Source organism: Panthera tigris, chromosome A1 (assembly GCF_018350195.1).
Source record: "Panthera tigris isolate Pti1 chromosome A1, P.tigris_Pti1_mat1.1, whole genome shotgun sequence".
Taxonomy (NCBI): domain Eukaryota; kingdom Metazoa; phylum Chordata; class Mammalia; order Carnivora; family Felidae; genus Panthera; species Panthera tigris.
Window position 1 is genome coordinate 212,767,487 of NC_056660.1, and position 25,725 is coordinate 212,793,211.

The 25,725-nt window shown below is 44.6% G+C and overlaps 1 protein-coding gene across 3 annotated transcripts in view; it reads right to left on the reverse strand.

Moving 5' to 3' along the window:
- Nucleotides 1-541: 541 nt before the first annotated feature.
- LOC122241327 (PDZ domain-containing protein 2-like) overlaps nucleotides 542-25,725 on the reverse strand; it is a 55,417-nt gene continuing 30,233 nt past the window's right edge. Inside the window, exons 1-2 of one of the 3 annotated variants that reach the window (XM_042997085.1) lie at nucleotides 13,345-13,396; nucleotides 542-1,512 (exon numbers count right to left, since the gene is read on the reverse strand). In XM_042997085.1, the coding sequence (XP_042853019.1) occupies nucleotides 672-1,151 (480 nt within the window). In that variant the 5' untranslated portion in view covers nucleotides 1,152-1,512; nucleotides 13,345-13,396 and the 3' untranslated portion in view covers nucleotides 542-671. Of the gene's footprint in view, nucleotides 1,513-4,045; nucleotides 4,086-13,344; nucleotides 13,397-25,725 lie in introns of those variants that run through there. The other 2 variants (XM_042997074.1, XM_042997066.1) reach the window with 2 other exon arrangements.

Genomic DNA, 25,725 nt, shown 5'->3' on the forward strand with positions numbered 1-25,725 from the left:
CCTTTCACTATAATAAACTGTAACCCTGAGTTTTTCTGAGTCCTTTGAGTCCTTCTAGTAAATCACTGAGGTTGAGGGTGGTCTTGGACTCTGATTCATCTGGGAAACCAACAGTCCGGTCATAACTTACTGAGATGATGGGTGGCCACACAGGTGAAAAATGGAAATATGCTCATTCAGATGAGATCCAAATGGATCTTTCAGGATGGGGAAACTGGGACTGAGGGCAGGGGTGGCTGGTTGTCCAAAGATACTTCTAAGCATCTCAAGGGGATTCTGGACTGTTTGTTTGTGACTAAGGTGATATGAGACAGGCAGATGGAAATACATCCAGGACCCAACCTTTAATGCTCCAACTGGAGGGGAGATGTTGGTTGAGTGGAGGAGACGATCTAACTCAATGTGACATTTCTCATACTCTTGTGTCATGTAGTATTCCTAGGTTTCAGGAAAAAAGGAAATACTCTAAGTCCTCTAAGACAGAATGAAGCATAAAAGAAACATATAAATACCACAGTACTTCAATTTAGTGTATTTTCCCTTTCTAAGATAAATGCCATTGGCTTACCAGAGTAGGACTCAAACCCATTGCAGTGCAGGTTGGAGCACCAGACATACATGAGCCACAGGGGTCCCCCGTCCAGCCCCTGTGCCAACCAGCACTCCCCCACTCACCTGGCCCCACTGACATCAACTCCGACCATCAGCTGCCCATTCAGGGAGAGGATCTCATCCCGCAGTCGGACCTTCCCACTCTTCCCTGCCGGGCTGTTCTTCCTCAGCTCTGTCACCCAGATGCAGCCAACGTCCAGTACAGGGCCCTGGTGGGTTTTCCTCTTCTTGCCCCCTCTGCGCTTTTCTCCATAGTCCCCGAAAACAGGGATGTTCCCAAAACTGAGGCCCACAGTCTCTGTGTCCCCCAGCTCCTTGGTGAGGTACACAGTACAGATCTCCATCCCTGGGGGGCTGTGGTCAGGTGGGACCACACTCTCATCCACAGTAAAGTTCAGTTGGATGTACTCCTGCAGCTTCTGGATGGCTGCCTGGCAGAGCCGCTGCTCTGGGCCATCCCCGCCCTCCCTCACACTGTTCTGCAGCCACTGGTAGAGGAGGGGCAGGTGCAGCATGGCATTGTCCTGGGTGATGGGCATGGTGCTCACTCCCAGACACCAACATCATGAGAAGACCTGCTTCTGGGGACTGGACCGGGCAGGGCCCCATGTCCCTTGGGAACCCTGGCTGTCATCAGCTTGGCCTGTGTTCATATTCAAGGTGGCAGATGAGCCTAAAGGATGCCTACTTGAGACTGGGCTGTTGGCTTTGGCAAGAGGAGGACAGGACACAATTAGAATAACAGTGGAACAATTGCTGTGCCTGGAGTGCTCACCGAGAGAAGGAAGCGTCTAACAAGTTCTTGTTTGGTTCCTTTCACAGCAGAGCCCATGCAGATAACGTGGAAATGGGGTATTCTTCCAGCAGCCACAGCATGACCTCACCTGGACTCATTTATGCCTGGAAGAGGAAAAAACAAAAAATTTCAGTCACAACAATGAGCCCTCTGAGACAGAACACATGACCTCCTGTATTACGAAAGAACCATGTTTGCTTTTTCAGGCAGGAACCTAATCCTCTCCTCATTCCCCAGCTAAGATCCTTCCACCATGTATATATATACAGACAGACTGATAGAGAGATAGACACACAGATACACACACACACACACACACACACACACACACACACACACACACCCTTCCCCCAGACAGAAACTTCTGGAACACTGACCTTCTCCAGGAAGTTTTCCTGATCATCAGGGAAATAAGATGACTTTTTCCAGTACAGCCCCCATCAAACTCATATCCAACAAGGAAGCTATGTGACAAGATTTTCTGGAAGGCTGTTGGAGGGGTTCTGGATATATTTAAGAGCTTACATTCTTAGGATGTTAAAGTCTATGTCCATTTGCCTTGATCAGCCCAGCTGCATATCCAGGAAGGCTCTCCATTCCAGGACTGACAATGATGCCAAGAAGAGAAAGGGCCAATCAACAGCACAGAGAGATTCAGGCTTGGTCTTAGGACAATGCCCTTCCTAAGCCTGGGCCTCATTCCATCTTCCTCATGTAGCCTCACAGGGATCCATGTCCCTAATCATCCTACAGCTCTTAGCTGCTCCCCTTCCTTTGGTAAACTATTGGAACTGACCTACTCTTAGGCCAAACCCAAAGCTATCTCCTACAGAGAAATATTTCTCCATGCTTCTGAGACTTGGCCTCTCCTTGGCTTGCCCTTGAACACACAGCTTAGAGCAATGATGCATCTTCCCCCAAAGCCCGCATGGCCAGCGGCAGTAGGCATGTCTCCCCTGCGAGAGCTGGCAGCTATCCTGCCCCCACCAAATTCTGCACAGGGCCTGGCACACAGTATGTTCCCACAACGAAAAGCTAATTGAAGTCCACTGCCAATTCTCCTTCTCCCCCAAAGAAAACTTTCACCTCCATCCTTTGTAAATGCAGAAAAATGATCCTTTTCACTCTCTTCTCTGAATTTCACTTTCATCCAGAGAAAGTCAATATAAACTATGCCATCTAAGATGGAAAACATTTTCTAGCCTTCTCAGGAAGTGATTTAACAAGGAATAATAATAAATGGGAGAAGTGTCAGAAGCCATGTCAATAATACATGACCTTATTACTCAGTAACCATAAAGAAATTTCCAATATAGCAAGGTTTGAGCTCCCAAAGAACTTGAGTGCCAGCTATTAATTGGTTCCAAATAAATCAAAAGCTTAGCAAATATCATCTACATAATCACATGCCTATTAAAAAAGAAACACAAGATCAAAGAAAAGATAATCCATAAATGTACAGAAACGGAATGTTCCCTTTGGCCAAAATAAGTAACACCTCTCACTGCAAAGTGACTCCACACAGACATATTAAAATCTTATGAATAAATCAAAACATTTTCCATCAGGCCTAGCAATCGTTATGAGTCTCCATTTCCTCATCTGTAAAATGAGAAAGTTAAGCTAAGTGATCTCCAAGGTCTGTCAAACTCAACAGAGAGGTCCTCAAACACAGTGACAGTGTCTCATTCATCAGTGTCCTCCCTCCCCCAGCACAGTGCCTGTTACCGTGTAGACTCTCAACCATTTAAAACAATTTTTAAAATATCTTTTAAATTACAGTTTTAATGGTCAATGATTCAGGGACTTAGTCACAGTTCAAGTGGTCCCATACATATGAAAACAGAGTAAATATCTTGGGCAAGATGCTCTTTAAATAAGTCTGATTGAAGAAAAGCCTAGAGGACCTTTTTTTTTCCTGCTGTCAACTTGTATTCATTCAGTAAGAATCAGGCCTTGAACTTGGCACCGGGAATATATACCATCAATAAGGCAAATTCTTTGCCCTGAAGGAATTCATAGTCCAGAGGAGAGATGCCTAAATACGTGGAAACCAGTGTGTAATAAGTCTAGGACAAGCCTTGTAACAGAATTGGCAAAGGTACAATCCTGGTAGCCATGTTCATGTAATATGAGCTCCCAGCCCCTGGTGATGGGTCCAGAACTGGGGATCTCATGCAAGCTGGACCAGTGTTTTCCCCTGAGAACTGAACACTGGGACTGAGAGAGAGAGAGAGAGAGAGAGAGAGAGAGAGAAAGTCCAGTCTTAAGTGTGTGAAGGTAACTCTAACTTTTGAACTAGGGGCCCTGGATGGCAATGTTCTACCTGCTGTGAACAAAGTAGCAAAGTAGCAAAGAAAGCCATCCTACCAAGAAATAAAATAAAATGGATCAGGAGAAGGCAGAGGTGTAAGACCAGTGAGAGAATACTCTGGTTTCCCCACAGCACTCCTGGTCTTAGTTTCAGACATACTGGACACAGCTGCATTGCTACCTTCCTCTTCAATCCAAATGACTATATCAATCCTTACAATAAATTACATTTTAACAATTTAACTACTTAAAAAAAAAAAAAAAAAAGGAAAGGTCATGCAAAACTAAACTAAACAAACCCCTTTAAATGAAAATAAACTTTACCTTGAGTTGTTTCCTGCACTTGGCAACTCAAAAGTTGTTGATACATTGGAGGTGAGCAAAGCTGATTGGTTCAACATGGAGCAGGTATCCCTCTGTAGTCTATCAGTGAAGGGCAAGGGGTTAGGGTCAAGAGATATCATCCTGGCTGCTGGGAGCCCACCCTCTGACTGTCAATGTTGTGGGGGCAGGGAAGGAGCTTTCATAAAAGGAAAAATTATTTGGGGATATTTAGTCTTATTTTGGTGTTCATGGGATATGAACAAGTTTTTGACTCCATACCTATAATTGGGAATTTCCCAGTAATCCTTCTAGCCCCCTATTCTATCAATTCCTTTTCATGGGATTTTCTATAAATAAGGGGAATAGGAGCATTCCAATCTACTACAATGATTTGAGATTGACTCAGGGCATAAGAAAAGATATACAAATTTGCAATACTTGAAATGAGTAGTTCTTTCACAACATCCAATGAAACATTCCCGAAAACAAAACATTGACCCAGAGAAGATACAGAACAACAGAAACCTGCAAATAGTTACAAATACCAACCTCCCTCAGAGGTGGAACTGTCTAGAGGTCTTAATGCTTCTCATCTCGAAGATCAATTTCAGCAGCGAGCAGAATCTGTGGACATGAAGGCCCACTGCATGTTCCAGTTCACTTTTTTTCTATCATATATAATTCTCTAATTAGAGTCCATCTCAAAGTAAACAGCCATGATAATTTAAATTAATTTTGACTAGCCTGAAGCTGACAGCCTTAGCATTCAAAATTCAAAATGAATGCTTCTTAACAGATTTTGATACTGTGTTTAGAATCTACCAACTTTGGGGCGCCTGGGTGGCGCAGTTGGTTAAGCGTCCAACTTTGGCTCAGGTCATGATCTCACAGTTTGTGAGTTCAAGCCTCGCATCAGGCTCCGTGCTGACAGCTGGAATCTGCTTCAGATTCTGTCTCCCTTTCTCTCTGCCCTCCCCACCCCCCCCCACCGTCTCTGTCTCTCTCAAAAATAAACAAACGCTTAAAGAAAATTCTAGAATCTACCAACTTTCTAAGATCCTCTTTCAGCGACATCATGCATGCACAGCAGGGCAATAACTGCCCCCACAAGGGGGTGAAAAGTAGTGCGGGGTCGAGGGGGCCAACAAATCTTAGATATTATAATGGTTAGTACCTGCCTGCAAAGCTCAAAGCTATCCGGCAGAATTTACTCCTTAGTGTTTAATATTTTGAGTTATAATTTTTTTTCTCTAGGATGGGGAGAGGGGGACAATAATGAAAAAGATGGGTCAACACCAAACTATATGAAACCAATCATCTGCCTAAAGTCTCAGCCCAGAGTCACCTGAAATCCATAAGCTAAATCCTGAAACTGGCAGGATGCAGAAAAGGGTCCTCAGTTTTACCCAGACCTTGCTTCAAAGATTCATACTGGGCTGTCTTTACTCACTCCCTCTTGCAATTGTCCTGAATTCTTGATGTCTTCCTATTCTGGAATCTGCTAAGTTCCAAGTTCCTTAGTCTTCTTTTCTTCTGGACTGGATTCCTCTTTTTACTTTTGGGAAAAGCTCACATTTTAAAAGTGAACCAATGTTGATTAAATATTTACTGTTCATTCAACAGATGTTCATTGAGTGCCTATGCCATGCAGGGCCCTAAACAAAACAGACAACATTCCTACAAAGCCCCATGAAGCCTGTATTGTGATGGTGGCAAATTAGTAAACATAAAATACTATAATGTCAGATGGGGATTGATATTATGAAGAGAATCAGAGCTTACTGAGTGATGGACGTATGAGCAGATTAAGAAAGGCCCTCTGAGAAGAGACCCAAATAAAGTGAGGGATTGAGTGAGAGAATATCACCTGCCAAGGGCTGTTCTCTGCTAAGGAGACAGCAAGTGCAAAGACCCTGATGTGAGAGCCTGCTGGGCTCCCTGCGGATACGTGTGGGGGTAGATGTGGCTCCAAAAGAGGGAGTGAGGGGGAATTGGCCCCAGTGAGCTGGAGGCTTCTCCATTGTCTCATTCTCCGTAAAACAAGGGCGGTGACACCATTTTACCCACACTGGCTAATGGCTAATGTTTTCTGAGCATAACCACACTCAGACGTTCTTCTAAATGAGCACTTTCCATGGATTACCTTACTTATTTGGAAAACAATACTGTAGGAATATATTGTTAGTATCTCCTTTTTAGAGACTCAGATAAATGACAAAATCAGAGAGGCTAATTAAGGACCAGAGAGGCTAATCAGGACTAGAAACCAGATCCACTGGATTTGGTCATGTAGGCTAGCACTCTGCCCTGTAATGCCTGCCGCCAATGGGCCTCATATAACACATAAATAGGTACCTTGTGTCAGAAGCGGGTGGCTTTCTACCTAATATCTATTCTCTCGTCCTTTTCTTTGTGGGCATGATATATTCAACTAAATCCCAGCTTCTCTTGGAGGTATGGAGAAATTGTTACATGGTGTTTAAGTATTCTTTAAGAGAATAACAGAAATGAAAAAAATAAATCCCCATGTTATTTAATCATTGTTATTTGGATTTTTCAAAATCCAACTAATGAGCTGAATTAACTCCCCCCAAAATAACACACTGTGATACCCAGAAGTGTAGGAACTAGAAGTAAAAGAATCTAAAACATAGAATTGGATGACAAAGGGAGGGAGGGGGGCAGATGCCAAGGACCCGGATATTTACAGACTGGAAAAGTGACCCTAGCCATTTAATGTAAAACATTTGGTTAAAGTGCCACCTGCTGTACCTTGGAAAGTCACTGGTGTGTTGACTGAGGCTATGGTGTTAAAGATGGTAGGAAACTTTTAGAATATGGGTAGATGATTTGACACTCTCAGCAAAGTCTAGAGCTCCTCAACTCAGCCAGCAAGTGAGATGGGAGGAAATGTCACTTTGCCAAGGAACATACTCTTGACATTGAGCCCGTACTCTACATTGCCAGAGAGGCTCAGATGCTGGACCCTTGTAGTGCTGAGAAAACCTGCTTGATCAGAAGGGGGTGGGTGGTACCCTACCAGACAGAGATTGTAAGTCTTGAGAAAGGTGTGATTACTCACTGGAAGCCACTGTTTCAACTGTTCCAGCAGTACACATTAAGTAGTATATGTTAAGTTAAAATTTAGGGCGATGGACAGAACTCATATGCTAGAAATGAAAGAAAACAAATCATCAGGAATTCACCAAGAGCCTACTAAGTTGTGGGGGAATCGTACTGCCAAAACCCCAACCCTGGTTTGTAACAGCCTGGGATGGCTCAATCCCCACAGCAATCTCATAACTCTTGCTCTCCCTTCCCTGGGCAACTCACATCTACAAGAAGTAGGCAATGTGTACAGCCCCCAGAAAGGGTGTCCTTCCAAACCCACCACAGAAGTGGCCACGGAAGACAACGAATGAGGAATAACCTTCCAAAGAGAGGCCAGGGCCATGGAGGCAATGAACAGGAGTTCCTGTCACAAGAGGGAGGGTTTATACCCTTGCTAGTTTTGCTCATGAGGATTAGGTCATATGGACAGTGACTGCTGTTTTCCATGTCTCCTCTCATAAATGGAAGTTTTTATTGTAGTTATTCTATACCTTTTCCAGCATTGCATGTGAGTTGTATCAGGGTTTGGTCACAAGGAATTATATCCAGAAGTGATGGGAGGGACCACACATCACCCAGAGATCCAGGGCTCTAATCTTGATAGACTAAATGGATCAGGCTTAGGTGACACCTCCACTGGGAATGGGGAAACCATGCATGGAAAGAAGATTATGTCTGAGTAACCAAAAGAAACTGGCTTGTTGCTTACATAATATTCATTCTCTCCTCTTTCTTACAAAAATCCATCTGTGTTTAGGGGCAAGTACCCAATCAAAAAACCTGTTTCTTAGTGCCCCTTCAGAGAGAGGTGGCCATAACATACAGTCCTGGCCTATGAAATAGTTCGGTGGGGTTACCAGAAAGGTTTTTTTTTTTAAGTTTGTTTGTTTGTTCATTTATGTAATCTCTATACCCAATGTAGGGCTCAAACTATTACCCCAAGATCAAGAGTTGCATGCTCTTCTGACTAAATCAGCCAGGCACCCCCAGAAAGGGTTTTTTTTTTTTTTTTCATGGGCACTTTTTGTCTTTTTTCTTGCTGAAAATGCATATGTGATGGCTGGAGCTTTAGCAGCCATATTGTGACCAACCATAAGGCAAAGGCCTGACATCTATGAGCATCTGTACCAACCGTCGACATTCTACCTCCAGACTTCTTATTACATGAGAGAAAAACAGGCTCCTACCTTGTTTAAGCCTCGTTAATTAGAAAATCTGTTATAGGTGAACAAAATCCCCTAATGAATATATTGCTTTAATTCACTCTTCACCCTCAGATTCAAGATTGAGAATATAACCCTGCATGTTTCAACTTTAGCCCTGCTACTTTGTCAATTAGCAGCTATTATTAAGTTTCCACCTTTATTTGGGTCACCAAAACAACAACAACAACAAGAACAACAGCAGCAGCAGCAGCAGCAGCAACAGGGCATATTTTGCCCTTAAAGAGCTAAAACATACATGAATTCATCCCATCATTTACTAGTACCATTGTGCAGCCCCAGGTGTTGCAGACAAACCCACAACTGATTGAGAAACATTGCAAATACAAATCCTTGTGATTCCTTTAGGATGGCTTATATTTTGTAAGAACAAGGTACTGGCTAATTTTTAACTACATGGCCACCTCTAGACGAGCTGAGTGGCTGTGCATATGAGACAGAAGAATTTGGTCCAGCGTTTATTTCATGCAATAAGAATTAATTGTGCCAGGCACTATGCTAGCCTAGGGAAGAAATGATGAACAGCCCTGTGGAGGCTGTGGTCCACTGGACAAACAGATCATTAAATAAAGTATGTGAAGGGCCATGAAGTGGTACATTTGTGGGCACATGATGGATTCTGGAAAGTGAGGCTTTAAAGGTCTATGCTGGGGCCTTAGGGGATGAGAGAGGTGTTCCCATATAAATTATAGAAGATGAGGACTTAGAGGGGACCTCAGGGATTTCCACATCCAATCTTCAGTTTGAAAGATGACAGAAACAGACATCAAGACAAGATGAAGATCCTTTGGCTTCTGGGTCTCTTAACTCTTGAAGAGTAGGAAAAAAAGGAAAAATAAATGAAAGGAAAAAGAATGACCCGACAGCTATTCTGAGAAGCTAATACTTAAAGATATTGCATGTCCTGAAACATGGACTATTTGCCCAAATAACAAAAGACAGGAATGATTAGAAATTGAAGAAATTCACAAAATATCATGCATGTTTTCCATCATGATAAGTGCAAGAAAACATTTGGGGACTAGAAAAACAAAATGAATACTATAAATTATTTCTGTTACTTCTAAAATATATTTGCTGTGGCTTCAAAGACTGAAACAAGTTTGTGCATCTGAAGTTTATGACTGTTTACTCAGAACGTCAAAATTTGGCCAGTTCTGGATTAATATTTCCAGAGTTTAGGTATCTTGATTCTAAAAGACCATGATGGTTGGGAAAAGAGGGTATTTCTGAGGTTACATACGTATCTGTGAAATGGCAATTCAATGTTTTGACATAGGGGCTATCTAACAAGTGGATAATAGACTGAGACAGTAACAACTTTTTTATTAGCAGCAAGATAATCATGAGTCACTGTGGTTGTCCATTTTAATGTGATCATTGTGTCCACTTTGTATGGACCGGGTACCCATGATGCCACCAATCTGTCCTCCATAACCCTATAGACCACGCCATCAACATAGAGCATGCATTATAAGTTCTTCTTCAATTTTACTGAAGGTCCAAAAAAAATTTTTTAGTATAGTTGACACATGATGTCACATTCATTTCAGGTGTACAACACAGTGATTCAGCATCTCTATACATTACGCTGTGCTCACTGCAAATGTGACACCATCTGTCACCCAACCCCATTACAATATTACTATTTTCCCTATGCTGTATCTTCCCTATGTATGTACTCTTGTCACTTATTCATCCTGTAACTGGAAGCCTGTATCTCTCACTCCCATTTTGCCCCACTTGAGTTATTATTTTTTTAATGGAGACTTTATAGTTGTTTCTTTCAGAACAATTGCACTGTTTAGCTGCGTCTAGTGTTTAGACTTTTGGGTAAATAATCTACTTACTATATATATTTAAATTCTTAGCATGTAACTGTACAGGATCTGACTTCGTCACTGAATATTTTTAATAGCCAGTAATATACTCTGCCATAGGTATAGCTATAGGTCCCCAGGCAAGTCATTTAGCATCTTTGAGCCTCAGTTTCCTTATTTGCCAAATGAGATGGTTCTACTAAGTTTCTTTCTGGTTCTAGCATTTTCCTAGACTTTGGAGCTGAGTTAGCAAGCCAAAGAGGGAGTCACTAGCCTCATTTAGAAGCATATACACAACACATGGAAGTTTTAAACTGCACAAGAGATGGGCCAAATTGCTTTATCAGATTTTGAATATCTGCCAAGACAAAGGGAGGAAGGGGGGCCCTTGGGTGGTTTTACATTCGTGGCTTATAACCACAGTTCAGCTCTTCCAGAAGACAAGAAGAAATATACCCTACTGAATAAAAGCTCTTTGGAACAGCAGAAAAAAAAACAAGGTTTCAAAAAGGGGGAAGCAACTTGCCTCGGGGGTGGGGTACAATAGGAAATCCGGTGTTTCCAGTGAGGCACCACAGACTATCCAATTTGGCAAGGGCCTAAACTGTGTAGAGACCAGCCTCTGCTCTCTCCCTCCCAGACTGCATGCTGGAATCAGGGCTGGAGTGCCTGGTGCAGAGAGAGTATCCTCAGAGGAAGCCCAAAGATCATGGAGCACAGAGGTTCAGCCCGTTTACATCTCTGAGCATCCCCTTTTCCCAGGCTTCGCTGAGGGAAAAAACTCAGGACAATGGTGATGAGAAGCAAGTCAAAGTCATGGGAGTGAGAGAAAGAAGAATCCTCATTTGCCCTCTTCCAGGCAGGAGATCAGAATTAAGAAGGAAAGACTGAAGCACTGTGACATACCAGTGCCCGATATTCTATATGGACCCCATGTGCCATCTTGGCTGTTAAAAGGGGTGAGAGAGAAACGAAGTAGAGTGAGAAGAAGAGAAGAGATGGCAGAAATTTAGAGGAACTAGCTTGAAAATCATCCAGTGGAGGTTTCATTCCAATGGAGAGATCAGGAGAAATGAGGAGGTTGGACGCGTTGTCTCTTAAGATCCTGCTGTCGCTGTGTCTGTGTTAATGTGCAGGAACATGCACACAGGCAAACGATGTGGCTGGGGAAGGCCACTCGTAGGCCAGGGAGATGCGACAAGGTGACCCCGATCTTGGTCAAATTCCCTCACTCATGTCTTCAGGCTCCCAGGCTCAGAAACCTGACTTCCGTCTGCACATTGACAGAGTATCTGCCTGTCAAGTGTAAATATACAGTTACCAGCAAGAAAGCTCATTCATTAATTTTCAATTGGAAATACAATTATTAAGTGAGCAGGATGTTGGCATCGACCCGCTCACTGCCAGCTTTCCCTACAGACAGGATGCAGAGGAATGCAAGCTTCAGAACAAGGAGAACCAGGTGAGCACAGGAGGCTCCCCTAGCTGAAGCCCTCTCCACTCACTCTCCCACTCTAACCTGGGCTCTGCAAAGGAAAACTGTTCACTTAGCTAAAACTCCCTAACACTAGACAACACTTGAAAAGGTATTCCTAACATCTAGCTCCTGGAGGCTTTCTTTTCTGTTCTCTACATTCACTACCCCCTCTATTCACACCCCTTTCTTCAAACTGCATACCATAACATCAGTAGTGTTGATTTCTGTTCTCTGAATTATGGTCATAATCACATTTGGGCCCATCTTCTCCAAGATCACTATGATTCAAGGTTTGAATTCTATGTTTTTACAGAAAATTTCTTCACTTGGGTGTTCCAGAGGCTGGCTATTCAACTGTGTATGATCTATGTCCTGGTTTCGTGCTCCACATAGAAATCTGTCTGGTTTCTAAGTTCAGAGTTGTGGGGAAGGGGTCTCGCTACTGCCCCCTGAGTACCTATGACACCTGACAGATTTAACAAAACTATAGGAGACCAAAGAGTGGTCACGAAGCGGCCACCCTGCAGCATGGCTCTGATCTGCTCAGAATGGTGTGTGTGAGCTTTCAGGAGGTGAGGACAGGAGGTAAGGACAGGAAGTGAGGACAGGAGGGCCAGGACTAAAGTCACAAAGGAAAAGCCAGGGGAGTCGATGTTCTCCTTACCACTCTTGACCTGGAGCCTTGCTGAGTAGCCTTATGCTGCTGAAATTCCAGAGAGCTCTACCATTTCCCAGAGCCCCATGGCCCTGTGGCAGCATCCTGGCTACACAGATGGGGGAACAGATTGAGAGGGGACCTGCGATTCAGTTGAGAGGCAGAGCACTAGGCATCCATGACGTCGCTCAGCAAACACTCATTTCAGCTTGGAAGCAGGTTCTCGTCCATTAAGGCAAAGCCGCTTGCCAGGAAAATAGGAAATTGGAATTTTTTAAAAAACACTTTTATAATTCTCTGTATTAGAGAAAATGGAGGCACCAGGGTGTGTCTAAATGGGGGGGAAAGTAGATAGTTGGGTCCATTATGGATTTAAAGTTTTAGGACAAGAATCTAGTCTTTACACAGCTAGGCCTCCAGAGTAGGCACGGTGGACAATAGATGCTCCCAGGCACCCTGTTGACCTGGGAAATTACCAAGATTAGCAAAATGGCCATTACCTGCCACCCACCAAGTTCTGCTGAAGCATTTCCAACAGGCTTTAAGCACCCTGGTCAGATGACTCCAGGTTCAGGATCATTCTCCCTGTGAAGCTGAGCATGTGCCAGGCCAACTCTAAAGGAATTCTGTAAAAATAACTGAAGACCTGTTCTCAACATGAAATCGCAAGTCCCTTTGCCTGAGGAAGTGATTATAAACTTGGCCTACCTCCCCAGGAGGTACTCTTGCCCCCTGCCTGGTGGGGCCCCGTTGTAGCTCTGCTCTCTCCTGCCCTGTCTTGTCATTACCTTCCTTTCCCACTGTGCTCCAAGACTCTCCATTCCACCTTCCACCCAAGCCTTTCCCACGAGTCTCATGACCAGAAAAGAAATGGAAAGGAAGATGCCTGTGCTTCTGGGGTTCCTGGGTTCTATAAGATAGACACTGGATTCCTCGGGCAGGAATCATTCATTCACTCCCTCCTTCATTCAACAAATATTTATTGAATGCAATAAATAAAGTGACATCCTCACCCTCAAGAACTGAAAAGCTGAAGCAGTCTTCCCAAGCTGGGATGAGCCTCAGAATCCCTGGAAGCCATTGTGGCATTCAGATATCTACATTTATAACAAGTGTTTCAAGTAACTCTGACGTAACAGAGCTTTTCTGATGAAACTGTTGGTTGGGTTGAATGAGAGGTGTTGGCTACTCCATGACTCAGAATGGAGACCATGGGAATAAAGTCAGCTCTAACATCCTAATGTTTCAGGAGACCCCTCATTTCCTACCCATGTAGGGGTATTCGACTTAGCAAATAAGAATATATAGTGTCCAGTTAAATATGAGTTACAGATAAACAACGAGTAATGTTTTAGTATATCTCAAATATTGTAGAATGTTTTAGTATATGTGCCATGCAATATTTGGGACATATTATTCTGAAATTTTATTGTTTACCTGATATTCAAATTTAACTAAGTGTTGTATATTTTAGGTGGCAACCCTACATTGACCCCATCTCAAAATGAAGCTCTTAGAGCCTTTGACCTGCATGTCTTGTCTGCCCTTTGTGAAGTAATCCTACCTGGCACCTGTGTCCTTGTGTCAATAAGCCTTTCACTTCCCCCTGGATGCAAATATCACCCGTGGGCCAGGGCCCCTCACACCATGCAGGCAGAGAGTGAACGAGTTAGCCCTGGGATCATATCTCAGCCTTGGGTCTCATGTGCCCAAATCTGCTACACCCAGCCCAGTTCCCTTTCTTGAATGTCCCTGCTTGCTGGTCCTCTCTCGCCAGATGACCTCTAGTTCCACACAGTACAACTATGTCACAAGGATGAAAGGAGACAAGGAATAGAAAACTGTTTGATGTGAACACTAGAAGTACCCTCCCGGTGATTGTCAAAGTATCATCCAGGAACCATAACCTCCTGGGGTTTACAGTCACAGCTGCTCTGGTTTTATCAGTTGTATTTATTTTTCTGGGTAAAACTTTATTTGAACAAAGTAGCTAAAAACTGTTTGAAAATCACTAGAATATACAACGAACTCTATGGCTTATTTTGAGTTGTAGAGGAGACAGCTGACTGTCTACACAGCACCTGTTCCCTCTTTTTTTACCCCCTAACAGAATTCTGACTTTTGTTCAGAGATTCATCCATCCTTTTCTGAGCAGTAGGTATCTCAGCTCTAAAAATGGGCTGATCGATGGTAACATCCTTCCTCTTGCCAGCAGCAGTTTCAAGAATGGACAGGTGATGGGGCGCCTGGGTGACTCAGTCAGTTGAGCGACCAACTTTGGCTCAGGTCATGATCTCGTGGTCTGTGAGTTTGAGCCCCGCGTCAGGCTCTGTGCTGACAGCTCAGAGTGTGGAGCCTGCTTCTGATTCTGTGTCTCCCTCTCTCTCTGCCCCTCCCCCACTCATGCTCTGTCTCTCTCTGTCTCAGAAATAAATAAACATTAAAAAAAATCTAAAAAAAAAAGAATGGAGAGGTGACCCAACATTGGTCAATGAGTGAGGAGGTAAAGCCTTGAAAGGGGCCTTCTGGAAAACCTTAAGAGTAAGTGCCAAGAAGCAATAGTCCTTCTTCTTCCTCTAGATGTCATCAGGGCTCAGTTGAATGTCCACAATTTATGCTGCCATCTTGATGCCAGCCTAAGATGAAGCTTAATATTGAGGATGGTACATTGAGAAGGAAAATGAAGTTGAGATGAAATGAAGTGATGACATTGTGAACCTTGTAGAACCACCAAATATCCTTTCTGTGGATGACTGTTTGGGTTGGATTTCTAGTTCCTGCATCCAGAAAACAACCTGCTATAGATGTGGTTCTATGCTTGGGGCTTCCTTTTAAAGGGAAAGTCAAAGACAGACATGCAAATTTGAACTTCTGAGATTTGCAGCAGGAAATGTGGATCTACCTGCCTCTGTTTCTATCCCAGAGGGCAGAAATTTGGTCATTCTTCTTTCTCATAGTAGGAGAAGAATTGAACTAGCTTTCCCTTTTCTATAATTTGAATAAAAATAGTCTAGTATAATGTTTGTTGATGAAGTGTTGAAAATAAGTTTATTCCTCCCTCTGACAAAACCTCCATATTTAAGCATCCTCAGAACCCCAAGAGGCAGCACATGGTGTTTGAACGGCCTTATGAATTTTTCTTTGGAGCACAGGCAGAGGCAGAAGTGAGGGTCCCTCCAGCACCTTTAAGGTACAGAATCCCACAGCCCATGGGAAGAGTCTGGATCAACTATACCACTCCCTACCTTCATGCGATTGCTACCTTCCCCTCCAGTGAGTGTTGAGCTAACCCCCTGGCTTTGAGGGTGGAGCTCCCACTCTGGAAACTTTCTACCCATGGTGCCTTCTCCTGTTTCAAACATTTCCATAAACCTATAAATCAACTTTTCAGAAGAGGGTTGGAGGCTTGACTCTGGGCTGTTGACTAAAAAAGTGAGCTTGCTTCTTAGGGATTCTCAATGGTACAGTAAAGCTACTAGAAACGAACAACATCTTTAATCTACCTACAAAGACATAAGTAAAGTAGTGGATGGCTCTAAGCCAGGGGCTCTTATTTCAGTACAGCAACACTGAAACATAGTGAAGGATGAAAAGAAAATGTAATCTGGATTAATCATGGACACTAATAAAAACAAACACACAAAACTGGCAAGAGGATGAAAACAGACATACCGAATCAAGGCCAGTCCACTCCATAAATATTTACTGAGTGTCTACCACCCTGTGCCAGGCATTACCAAAAGCTGCTGAAAATACGAATTGAGTAAGTTCTGTTTTTGCCCTCAAGAGAGTCTCAACTTTCCTAGGGCCAGATGTTTAAATAAGATAAATCTTAAGGAATGAAAGAATGCACAAAGTGGGACTTGCATAAGGTGGGAGTCATTCATACAAGCCGATTCATACGAAATTCTCAGAGCAAACATGTAGGTAGTGTACTCATGCAACAGGCAAAAGGGGTGACGTAGAGGCTGTGCCCATGTACTGGGTGGTGAATGGAGGTGGGAGATTAACGTGAAGGTTGGGGCAGATTATGTTTGGCCTTCCCTCCTGATCCCATGCTTCCCAATCCAGTGACTTCCCTCATGTCAGCAACGGGTTTTGGCTGGTGGTGGTTTTATTTATTTAATCATTTAAGCAAGGGAATATTATAACCAGATATGTGATTTCATTTTAGAAAAATATCAATATGGGAAAATGTTTACCATCACAGGTGAGGAAGTAGGTTACAAGGCAGTTTGTTTTTTAATGTTGTATTTATTTTTGAGAGAGAGAGAGTGCAAGCAGGGGAGGGGCAGAGAGAGAGGAGGACAGAGGATCAGAAGTGGGCTCTGTGCCAACAGCAGCGAGTTGGATGTGGGGCTCCAACTCACGAACCCGTGAGATCATGACTTAAACCAAAGTCAGACACTCAATGAACTGAGTCACCCAGGCACCCCCACAAAGTAGTTTTCATTGCATGTCAATTGTGTTTAAGATAGAAAACAATCTCTTTGAAAGATATTCATTAAAATGATTGTTTTCATCTCAGGGAATCAAATCTATGAGTGGTCTTTCATCTTGAAATTTCTGGACTTCTAAATCCTTATGAACGTACTTTTGCTGACTGAAAAAATTCTGTGTGTCGGGGGCACCTGGGTGGCTCAGTAGGTTAAGTGTCCGACTCTTGGTTTCCACTCAGGTCATGATCTCACAGTTTGTGGGTCGAGACCTGCATCAGGCTCTGTGCTGATGGTACAGAGCCTGCTTGGGATTCTCTGTCTCCCTTTCTCTTTGCCCCTCCCTCCCTCTCTCTCTCTCTCAAAATAAACCAAAAACACAAGTGTGTGTGTGTGTGTGTGTGTGTGTGTGTGTGTGTGTGTGTGTGTGTAAGGATACAGATGGGATTTCTACAGATTGAGTGAGTCTGGGCAGCAAGGATACCCGTTGGGAGACTGTCCTCATAGCTCAGGTGTGATCTCCTGACCGCCTGGACCAGAGCAGTGGGAACAGGGCAGCTTCTTAAGCTATTTCAGAGGCTGAGTTGACTAGTCCAGACCTCACGCAAGTAGATTGGTAGGGAAGGGGATGGAGAGGAGGAGGAGTCAAAGGTGACCCAGGGGATTGGCGAGAGCAGGCAGCTTACCCAACAGAGAGGCCCCTTATTCATGTTGGCCCTGTCCTTTGCCTCATACTCCAGGCATCTGAATTTGGCCTTCTTGTCAGAGACCCAAACTAGACTTCTTGCCTTCCTCTGGTCACACTGGCTACAGGAGCAGAGGGAAGGCCAAGTCCTTCCTTCTTACTGTGACAATGGATTGCCCTTCCCCCACATCCACCTCCAACACCCTGCTTTCCACACCTGTGAAGTCTTACTCAGAAACTCCCTGTCCAAACTTCCTGGGCCAGAGAGAACCAGGTTTGTTATCAGAAGTTCACAAAGGCCAGTCTTCTTTTAAGGTAATTAAAACTCCAGTGTGGGAGATCTTTGGCAACAACTACTTTTTCCACCTAGCGACTTTCGCCACAGATGTGATAGTCCACCAGCTTAGGAAAGCCAAAGCGTTACTCGGGAGACACACACACACACACACACACACACACACACACACACTCACACTACTGTTTTGTGAGTGCCGCCCTCCGCTCCCTCTTCCCCTTGTAATTCCCCAAAGCTCCCATTCAACCGGGAAAATATGGATCCGATTAGGAGCCAAACAGTTGCAGCCTCATTCTCCTTTGACAGACCGGAGGGGGGGAGGGCAATTTCCATCAGAAAAGCCGGGGGAAATGAGTGACGACTACAGAGCTCGACCAAGGACTAGGAGCTGCAAAGGAGAAAATTGCCTCTATGAAGTCAAACCCGTCTGCGGATAATGGACTGTGGAATCCATTCCAGGCCACCACACTCTTCTGCTTGATCCCATTAATCTGTCACTTTTTCCCAACTACACTTCTATTCCTGCCACCTAACAGAGTGTGGGTCCACTCCCCACTACATAAGGATCCATGGAACACGAGGAACAGGCAAAATCTAAAGAGAAGGCAACACTTACAATCAGCAGATTAGCCCATGATCCAGCTCCACATTTCAAAAGGAAAACAATTTTGGTTCAAAAAGTAATTTGATAAAGACAACTTTCCAGAGCTTAGGCATAAAGACTTTTGCACTATATTGTGATGAAGAAAGGCTCATTAGAAAACAAAACTTGGTCAGTGATGTGCGGAGTTGGCTCTTGCTGGTTCCCAAAAAATGACTGAGGTTTTCTGGAATCTCACAAGCTGGCTGACAGGTTGGTAATTTGAAATCAGCCATGGTGGGATCATTTATACCATGGAAATTGGCAAATGTTACAAATCAGGTCAGCCTCTTCCTTAGCCATTTGTTAAACATTTACCAGCACACCACTGAGTGTGATTTTTTTTTTTTCATTTAAAGGCCTACTTATATACACATTGGTGTGTGTGTGTGTGTGTGTGTGTGTGTGTGTGTGTGTGTAAATCAAGACATAAAGTAGCTAAAACATTAACTGCTTTAATTCTAGCCAGTGAAACGAATAGCTTTTTATATATTCTTTTACTTTATATATTTTTTCTACAGAGAACACGTATTCTTTGTACAATAACCAACACTCTGGAAAAGAGAGCAATTCCTTTTCCTTCTGAACCCTCTGACTCATCCTTCTCCTCTCTGTCCTCTTCTTTGATCTCCTCCTGTCCTGGCCTCCCAGGTTTTTATTCTCTTCCTAGGGTGCTGCTGAAATCCCAAACTATTCACCCACCTGAGGCAGGCAGAGCGCTAGGTAATGAGAACAGGTGAGCTCACTCCAGGCTCCAGGTGGACTAAGCCCAAACTCAGCCCACACCAGGCTCACCTGCAGGGGTGAACTGGTCTCTGGACCCTTGCCCTGGGCACAAAGCTGTTGTTGGTAAGTTAACAAAGGAGCGATAGCCAGATGGGGATAGCAGGAATCTCAGCCCAGGTGACCCCAGGCTCTGTGGATAGGACAACACCATTTCTTCAGGTATTCACGTCGGCTTTCCCCACCTACATACTGACCACTCCTATTACTTGTAGAGCAGGGTGACTATTCAACACTTTCACATCTAGTACCTCATTGTATCCTTGTCATAGTCGGGTGTTCTCCCAATTTAGCACATATAAACGCAGGCACAGAAAGCCCATGTCATTTACCCAAAGTCACAGAGCCAAGGGCAGAGCTGGGACAACGATGCAGGTATTGATATTGACCTAAGGTTTTATCTCTCAACTGTACTGAATACTTCACAAGACCCTAAGTTTTAGACCATATAGTTTGAATGAAATGAGCTCCCACTTTCTCACAATTAAAGAAGTCCAAGACAACCTTGTCAATTAATGGAAAAGGGGATACTAACCCCAGTTGGACTTGTTTTCAGAACCAGTTTATGGTCTCTGCAGGAAGGTAAGATTCTACCGTGTTCTTTCCTACTTCCCATACACTCCCTGTACGAGAGATGTTGAGTGTGAGCTGAATGATGGCTTTATTGCTGGTATCACTTTTTGACCTGTTTCACCTCCTAATCCCACAGACTGTGGGACCCACCTATTGCCTCCAAATTCCTCTGCCTCACAGGAAGAAAACGGCTGGGATAGGAAGGGCTGTGTCACACTCCATGGGATCTCCTCAAGCAGGCAGTGGACAATGTATGTCCATACCACAGTCTGGCTCTGGTCTACACAGAGCCTCTTGGCTCTGGTTACTCAGCTGGCCTGCAGAAACTTCTGGTTGGCCAGTGACACAGAGGCCTGACCCTGTGCAGATGGGACCCTTCTGAAAACAGGAGGGACGGCCCTCCAGGCAATAGTGCCCAGGAAACCATGAGCAGCTTTAGCAAAAAGGCAGCACTGATTCCAAAGTTCTGTTGACCAACTTTCTGAGCTACAAGGGATTTTAAAATCTTATCCAATCCAGTATCTTTTAATGCTATTCCAGGCAGGTCCAGGAACCACCTTGATACACAAGACAGGAGCTGAGTAGTTCGGGCTCTGGTGCCCAATCCTGCTCGTCCCCTCAGTGGCACCTGGAGCAGACCCACCTTTATTTGATTTACACATTGGGCTTTCTTACCAAAATCTTGTTTCAAGAAAGGGTTCCAGTGCTTAAAAATAGTTAAGTTTGGAAAGTTACTCACCTAATTGAACCATGTTAAGAGGTTGAAACTGAGGCTCAGGGAGGCAGAAGTGACCGGAGGAGCCAGGACTTTCGATTCTACTCATCTGCTCTTGCTTCAACCGTCCTTTGACTTGGCAGACAGTTGACCTTGGCCTCAGGACACACTCCTGTCTTTATGGTCTACCATAGCCCTACTCTTGCTGGTGAGGAAATGATCTAATAGTTTTCAATTTGGAACCTGGCTTCCCTGCCTGCCCTCGCCTTATTGTTGACTTGGATTTCCTGTCCATGGACCCTGGCCAATCCAACAGCAGACCTGCCAGACCCTGTCTTACCTCTGTATCCTCTGCCTCTCCATACGACACAAATCTACATCAACTTTGGTGGTCCTGGGAACTGCCAGAACATCCCCGTCAACCTGGGATGTAACAGACTATAATAAACTCAGTGCCCCACGTAAAGTCTTCTCTGACTCAATGTTACTAAAGATGCTGATGACAAGACAGCTAACACACAAGATAAACACCGAAATGCGTTGTGGCATCCACACATAGACTGAGATCCCCCCAAGAGTTCCAGATAGTCACATGAATATCAAACTAGTCACAGACATCTCTCTATCACTCTCTATTTCCTCTTTTGTCAAACACGGGGTGGCAGAGCTCCATCTATTGTCCCAGACTTTCCCAATTTATGAACAGCAAACATATTAGCTTCAAAGCTTACCCCCAAGCAGTTCCATTAAGTCATGCTTATTTGCACAGCTAAAGAATCCTTCCCTTTACAAACTGCATCACTGTGGTGCTTCCTTTAACAGCAAGTTTTTCTAATGATTCGACCCTACACTCTTCTTTACAGAACAAAAAACAAAACCCATGCAAATTTTCAAGACTGCAACTCCTGCAAAATATGAAGTGCACTTAAAAAATGGAAACCATAGGAGCACCTGGGTGGCTCAATCGGTTAAGCGTCCAACTCTTGATTTCGGCTCAGGTCATGATCTTCTTGCTGTTTGTGGGTTCGAACCCCGCATCAGGCTCTGCACTGTCAGTGTGGATCCTGCTTGGGACTCATTCTTCCTCTCTCTCTCTCTCTCTCTCTCTCTCTCTCTCTCTCTCTCTCTGTGTGTGTGTGTGTGTGTGTGTGTGTGTCTGCCCCTCCCTCTCCCTCTCTCAAAATAAATAAATAAACTTAAAAAAAATTTAAAAACAACTGAAAAAACAGAAGACAAGACAACGGATGCTGAGACTATCCACAGCATACTTGACTTCTTTTCTAACATTGAGAATCTATGGACACTGGAGCTGCAGCACAGAAACCACCCTGTTTGAGTACTTAGCACATAGAGCATCCCTCTGATTGCAAGTGTGTAGAGCTCTCCAAGCCACTGGGCTCAGTTTATATCGGGCTGTTCTGGGGTGGCCACCGCTATTAGCACCTCTTTCAAGGAATCTGACCTGGTCCAAAAAAATCCCACAGGCCTAAAGACCAAAGAAGCTGGTGTCCCCTCTGGGCCTGTGCACTGTTCTAGTCCTGTTTACAATTCCTAAGCCCCCCTGACAGCCAACAGCAGCCAGTGAACTGGGAAGTGGGAATGCCCTAGGGTCACTGGAGACTGCAGCCACTCAGGGTGAATCCCCCCACCCCAGAGAACCCCCCAAAATACTCTCTTCCAATCCAAATGCCCGCGGTGCAGTTGCAGATGAAACCCTCTGAGGCACACACAAGGGATTCCTCCAGCCATTGGCCGCGTCGGCTCCCCGCTGGCCCCGTGGCTCACTGAGCGGGGGTGGGGGGGTTCAGCAAACCTGTGGGAGACCCAAGCGTGCGGGGACGGTGTCCGACCCGGAGCCTCTGACACAGTCAGTTCAGCTTAAGAAGCTGTGATAAAACTAAATTATCTGACACTTTCTTCTTCAATCTCTTTTCTTTTTCTTCCACAAACACAACAGGCTCCAAATGTGACCTACTTTCTCTTTGTGATTATGCAGAACTCACAAAGCTTTTCCTTGAGCCTGACTAATATTTTCAGTGACATGCTTTTCATCTTTTGGAAAAGAAGAGTCCACATCAGCCTGCCAGAACACATAAGTCTTGGTGAAATGGCCAACGAGGACGGATGAATTACAAAGATTTCACGGGGGCGAGGGGGCTCATAAGAGACTCACTGAGCACGCACACACACACACACACACACACACATACACACACAAACACACACAAAACCACACAACAAAATCCAGATCTGGCCCCTTGAAAGCCATTAGCACTTAGTCTGAAATTTTTCATCAACAAATATCAAGATATTATTGATGGGCTAAGTGACTACAAAGTTCCTCATCACCCTTGTCCTGAGACTGTGGACTCTGGCTGTGGCCTGGAACACTGCCACACTCCAAAACCCACTCGGGCACATTCGAACTCTGCATTTTGCATTAAAAATTAATTGACTTTGGGGCACCTGAGTGGCTCAGTCGGTTGAGCCTCTGACTCTTGATTTCAGCTCAAGTCATGATCTCATGGTTCCATGGGTTCCAGCCCTGTGTCAGGCTCTGCACACTGACCTCACATGAGCCTGCTTGGGATTCTCCGTCTCTCCCTCTCTCTCTGCCCCTCCCCCTGCTTGCACTCTCTTTGTCTCTCTGAAAATAAATATGTAAACATTAAAAAAATAAATAAAATAAAAATTAATTGACTTCCGTGAATCGGAATCCAACAGGGTTTTAAAATATAAAAATAAAACCCAAGCACCCAGCTTGGGTCAAAACTTAGGTCTATTACTCAAAATTAAGTTGATATTGATTTCCCCCTGCTATTATTACCTTGCAGGCTGTGCACTTTTTGATGTTTGACCCACTGTCCTTTTTTGACATCGAAACTCCAAATTACAATTGGTAGTTGGAGACATTTGCTTGGTGACTTTAGAAATATCATTGCTGGCCCAAACTCTAGCCCTGGGATTCTGATCCAAAGCTTCTCTTTTATCCTCTGTGAAACAGAGGCCGCTAAACGTTTACTGAATAAATTGTTCAAAATAGAAACAGACCTGCAGCCCTAGGGTCCAACTGTGTTTGTTTCTATCCAGGTTAGTTCAGCTTCATGCCACATCCAAGCTGTGTGGTCAGCACTGACTCAAACACCAGCCACAGCAGCCAGAGGAGTCTAGAAAATCATTGTGTGAGAGGGGCCCCCACCAGCTGCATAAGCCCTCAGCATCCTGAGCATCAATCAGCTCTGGTGCAGACTTCATTCCATCCCCATTACTGTTCAAGAGTTCCAATTCATTCATTCATTCATTCATTCATTCATTCATTCATTCATTCAAAGTAGCTACTGTGCACCTCTGGGGTAGCACTGTGTCCAGGAAATACAAAGGCAGACAAAACAGGCACTGTCCCCACCTTTAGAGATTTCCTGAGACTGAAGACCAGGCTCAGGATTACAGGTGTTAGGACATGGAAAGCAGAGAACGCTACTGGTTTGCAGCCTCTGCTTCTCCTCTCTCCATGTCAGCTCACGTGATTCCCTGCAGCACCCCCCCCCCCCAACCTTGTCTCCATTCAGCGCCACCAACAACCTTCAGTGCGGTTGTTCCTTTCAGCAGGAGCCACCTGGAGGGCTGCTCAGCAGCATACCCTTAAATTTTTTTTTTTAACGTTTATTTACTTTTGAGACAGAGAGAGACAGAGCATGAATGGGGGAGGGGCAGAGAGAGAGGGAGACACAGAATCTGAAACAGGCTCCAGGCTCTGAGCTGTCAGCACAGAGCCCGACGCGGGGCTCGAACTCATGAGCCGTAAGATCGTGACCTGAGCCGAAGTCGGACGCTTAACCGACTGAGCCACCCAGGCGGCGCAGCAGCATACCCTTAGACCCAGCGTCAGTCCTCATCCCTGCTTCAGTCCCGATCTTGCCCTCAGCTCTAACCACCAAAGCCTCACCTCTCTCGTTAGTTCCCACCTTAGAATCTGGAGTACCACCTTGTCTCTCACATTGGTGGCTGCACATTGCAAGCGGCCCACCAGCCTACCCTTGGTTGAGTTCCACCAGCTTTGGGGACTCTGGTGCCAACTGTTTGCCTGAACCAAGGCAGGCTGTTGCCAAACCCCTTTGATATGAAACCCTGCCTACCTCTCCCGGTGGACCAAGACAAAACTTCAGGTCCTGGGTTCATGCAGTTGGTTCTACCTACCCTCTTGCCATTGGCTGGGCCAAGCCTCTAGATGTGGTGACAACTCTGGAAGGAAGCATTGATCCCACAGGTGGAAAGGTAGGCTTGTAGGAATGAAGCTGTTCCAATTTATTATTTTGTCTTCAAATATGTTATCAAAAATATTTGGCAAGGAATCTCTCTATTCAAAATTGGATAAAGTGGAAATGGCTAAACAATAGTTGGCATAAAGGACCTGGATAAATGGTCCCAAGAAGTACGGATTAAGAACAAGCCAGAAGCGGGAGGGAGGCTGGGAGGCTCGGCTGGTTAAACGTCCGACTTAGGCTCAGGTCATGATCTCTCAGTTCATGAGTTCAAGCCCCGTGTCAGGCTCTGTGTTGACAGCTCGGAGTCTGGAGCCTGCTTTGGATTCTGTGTCTCCCTCTCTCTCTGCCCCTCCCCTGTTCACGCTCTGTCTCTCTCTCAAAAATAAATAAACATTAAAAAAGAACAAGCCAGGGAACAAGCCAGGAACCACGTCCTTGGGCTCAAGTGAGGTTGTGTATAGAAAAGTAAGGGGCTGGGGACACTGAGCTGGCCATCAGACACTGCCACACTGCACGGCTACACCGACTGGCCGGTGGTGCTGCCATTCACAGCGTCGCCATCTGTGGGCCTCCCTTTCCCCATCATCAAAATTGCAGTGAGGTCTGAGACCTTTAAATAGTCCTCTTACTTCAAGTTGACAGATAGGTCTTACATGAAACATGGTCAAAATGGGTCAGTTTCTTAGAAACACCATAAGTGAAAGAGGAATGAATGCAGGGTATTGAATCATCTAGCATGGAAGACCGCCAGAGACAGTGGACACCTTTGAACTAAGGGACAGGTATAGGAGCAGCTGGTGTTCCACCAAATAACATGGCCAAGAGCCACCCTTGGAAAGAGTTTCCATTAGCAGACACATGTGAGAATGGCTGTCTATTACAAACTCCTCTCAAACTCATCATTCTTATTGAAGTCTCTGAGAGGTCCTGTTCTGTCAAAACCTGTTTAAGGCTTAAAACAGCACTTTTAAAAATTTATTTCTTTTTTTTTAATGTTTATTT